At 35.1% G+C, this 3,673-nt stretch overlaps 1 protein-coding gene across 1 annotated transcript; it reads right to left on the bottom strand.

Moving 5' to 3' along the window:
* Positions 1 to 687: 687 nt before the first annotated feature.
* LOC149518755 (uncharacterized) lies at positions 688 to 2,665 on the bottom strand. The gene is made up of 6 exons (XM_089760389.1): positions 2,527 to 2,665; positions 1,830 to 2,236; positions 1,614 to 1,703; positions 1,350 to 1,487; positions 1,162 to 1,238; positions 688 to 1,099 (listed from the first exon to the last, which is right to left on the bottom strand). Exons 1-6 carry the CDS (start codon positions 2,663 to 2,665, stop codon positions 688 to 690), a joined length of 1,263 nt encoding a protein of 420 aa, XP_089616515.1.
* Positions 2,666 to 3,673: the final 1,008 nt, after the last annotated feature.

Below are 3,673 nucleotides of genomic sequence, written 5' to 3'. Positions count from 1 at the left end.
CCCCATTCATTTTTGGACGGTAGGGTACCAAGTTGTAATGCTTGATCTTAAACTGAGCACATATCTCTTTCATCATCTTGCTAATAAGATTCTTGGCATTATCTGAGATAATTCTTTTTAAGAGCCTATATCTACATATTACCTCTTTCTTAATGAACTTATATACCACCGATCGTGTCACACTGGCATACGATGCCGCTTCAACCCACTTGATGAAATAGTCAATCATCACAAAAATGAACCTATGCCTATTTGAATCCTTTGGCATGATGGGTCTGATGACATCCATGCCCTACATTGAAAATGGCCATGGAGGTGCTATGACATGTCAAACATTTGGAGGGGCATGTATTTTATCTACGTAGATTTGGCACTTATGGCATTTCTAGCATAATCTATGCAGTCACTTTTCATGGTCGACCAGTAGTACCTTGCCCTCATAATTTGTCTTGCCATCATGTGGCCATTTGCATGAGCTCCACAGCTCCTATCATGAACTTCTTTCATGATCTTTTATGCTTCTGTTGCATTCACACATCTTAAGAGAACTAGATCTTGATTCCTCTTATAAAAGATATTCCCATCAAAAAAGAAACCCATGGCTAATCTTCTAATTATCCTCTTGTCATTTTCAGTATCATGCTTTGGGTATTGTTGATTTTTCAGATACTGTAAAATGTCATGATACTAAGGCTTCCCATCAACCTCCTTTTCGATATTTGAACAATGTGCTAAAAATTCTCTCACATCAAGCTTTATGGGTTGAATTTCAATATCTGTCTTCACTTTGATCATAGCTACCAATGTGGCTAGGGCATCGACAATTTGATTATCTTCTCTAAGTAGATGTTTAAATTGAATCTTCTCAAATTGTTTAACCAAGACAGTGACATACTTGTGATATTTTATCAGCTTTGCATCCCTTGTCTCCCATTCTTCTCTTAACTGGTAAATAACTAAGGTCGAGTCTCCATAGACTTCTAGTATTTTGATTTTTCTTTTAATTGCAACTTGTAAGCCCATAACACAAGCTTTGTATTCAACCACATTATTAGTACAATTAAAGTTTAACCTTGCTATGATAGGGATATAATCCCTTCTAGAGATATCAAGAGTGCCCCAATTCTATGTCCTAAAGCATTTATAGCTTTGTCAAAGTACATCTTCCAAGACTGCTTAATAGACTCTTCCTTATTGACGTAGGAAATGACCATTAGGTCTTCATCCAAAAAATTAAGCTTTATTGGCTCATAATCATTAGCTGCATGTTATATAAAAAATTCAGCTAGGGTACTTCTTTTAATTACTTTTTGAGTTACGTAGATGATATTGTATTCGAAAAGCATTACCTGCCACTGAGCGATTCTTCCCAATAGTGAAGATTTAAAAACATATTTGAGAGGATCTAATTTCACTATGAGCCATGTAGTATGGTATAGCATATATTGCTTAAGCCTACGAGTTGTCCAAGCTAAGGCACAACACATCTTTTCCAATAAGGAATACTTTGACTCATAGTCAGTAAATTTTTTACTTAAATAGTAGATGGCTCACTCTTTCCTGCTTGTTTCATCTTGTTGCCCTAACACGCATCCCATTGAGCCTTCATTCACAGTTAAATATAAAATCAATGGTTTTCCTGAAATAGGTGGTACTAGTATAGATGGATTTGATAGGTACTCTTTGACCTTATCGAAAGCTTTCTGACATTCATCATTCCATTTAATTGAGTTATGTTTACGATGAAGTTTGAAAATAGGATCACATTTAAAAGTGAGTTGAGAAATGAATCGAGATATATAATTCAACCTTCCTAAAAAACCTTATACCTCTTTTGGTGTGCATGGAGGTGACAAGTTTTGAATGGCTTGGATCTCATCAAGATCTACTTCTATTCCTCTTTTATTGATTATAAAACCCAACAGGTTCCCTAACTTAGCCCTAAATGTGCATTTTGATGGGTTTAATTTCAGTTGAAATTTTTTCAACCTCTCGAATAATCTCTTGAGGTTGGCAACATGATCTTCTTCTTCTCTAGACTTTACGATCATATGATCCACATATACTTTTATTTCTTTATGCATCATGTCATGAAAGAGAGTTACCATAGCTCTTTGGTAAGTGGCCCTAGTATTTTTCAACCTGAATGGTATTACTTTGTAACAAAAAGTTTCCCACATGGTGATGAATTTAGTTTTCTCCATTTTATCCTTAGCCATCCTAATTTGATTATACCCTGAGAATCCATCCATAAAAGAAAATATGGAGTGTTTGGCTGTATTGTCTACTAGGGTATCAATGTGAGGTAAGGAAAAGTTATCCTTTGGGCTTGCCCTATTTAAATCTTAATAGTCAACACATATTCGAACTTTTCCATCTTTCTTCGATACTGGGACTATGTTCATTACCCAATCTGGGTATTTAGCCACCTCTGAAAACCTATTTCAAACTATTTCTTCACTTCTTCTTTGATCTTCAATAACATTTCATGCTTCATTCATCTTAATTTTTGCTGCACCTATTTACATTCTGGCTTTAAAGGTAGCTTATGCTCCACTATTTTAGTATTAAGTCCAGGCATGTCTTGGTAGGACCATACAAAGACATCCACATATTCACAAAGCAATTCTTTCAATATTTGCTTGTCATTCAGGGGTAATGACATGCCTGTTTTAAACTTTTTTTTATTAATATCATCTTTCAAAACTTTTTTGGTGAAGTTCAATTAGTTTCTTTTCTTGTTTTACCAATTTCACTAGGTCAAGAGGCAAAATGTCATCATCCGAGTTCTTTTCATGATCAAGTTCACTAGTATAGATTGGATTTTTGAAATCAAACCCTGGGTTACTATCATGATTACTTCATATTTATTATCTGGGTACCTGAGAGTAAGTAAGAAAAGAGAAATGTCAGCAAGATATATAGAATGAAAATTAAAGAATGGATAGAAGAAATGCAAATGCATCACATCGATCTTTTTATTGAAATGAATGAATGGCCCATACAAAATAAAATAATCCTAGTACTTTTGGGTAGAAGTATAGGAATTTTATTCACTACATCACTTTTGGAAAGATTCAAGGACAATAGGCAACTCAATGATCTCCTAATTCTTTAACTCTGAACCTTGCGGGGTTGGATACACTAGCAGCTCCTTGTACTGCCCAACAAATGCCTCTTCTTCCATCATTTGAATGGTAAGTTCAGAAAAAGGTTCTTTCAGCCCAATATCCAAGTTATCATTCCCGTGATAGATACATCCCCTTGATCGAAAGGTGTCATAAAGGTAAAGAATAATCATTTTTTTTACTCTAGCTCTTGTCCGTTAAGCTTAGCCATCATTTTTTCTTTCCTGTTTTCATTTAATTTCTCTTTATCCTCCTTTGTAGGCCTATACCCTATGCCAAACTTCTCTTGATTATTGATCACTGCTGGTAGCTTCCAAATTCCTTGCTACTTCTTTCCTAGTCCTCTTTCAGGATGCCACCCTTTCCCATTCGTCTGCTTAACAACCATTTTGGTAGTGGCTGACAATTGTGGTGTATATAGCCTAGATCATTCACCAACATAAGTTGCATTAACCGATTCAAAAAATCTATAAGAACACTCTACAGCCTCATCTACAGCTTCTACATATACATATAAGGTATTTGTTGGCTAGGTCACTAATAGA

This window comes from Durio zibethinus, chromosome 5 (assembly GCF_047325235.1).
Source record: "Durio zibethinus cultivar Kanyao isolate XHJ-2024 chromosome 5, ASM4732523v1, whole genome shotgun sequence".
Classification (NCBI taxonomy): Eukaryota; Viridiplantae; Streptophyta; class Magnoliopsida; order Malvales; family Malvaceae; genus Durio; species Durio zibethinus.
The sequence above is the reverse complement of the archived record's forward strand: the minus strand, read 5'-3'. Positions and strand labels throughout refer to the sequence as shown.

Bases quoted from the DNA above. Each gene is read 5' to 3' on its own strand.
- LOC149518755 (XM_089760389.1), bottom strand. From the start codon at position 2,665: ATGTCATTACCCCTGAATGACAAGCAAATATTGAAAGAATTGCTTTGT. The intron at 1,488-1,613 runs GTGAATGAAGGC...TTATTGGAAAAG, and splicing joins CATTGATTTTATATTTAACT to ATGTGTTGTGCCTTAGCTTG. The intron at 1,239-1,349 runs GTAATGCTTTTC...GAGCCAATAAAG, and splicing joins GAAGAATCGCTCAGTGGCAG to CTTAATTTTTTGGATGAAGA.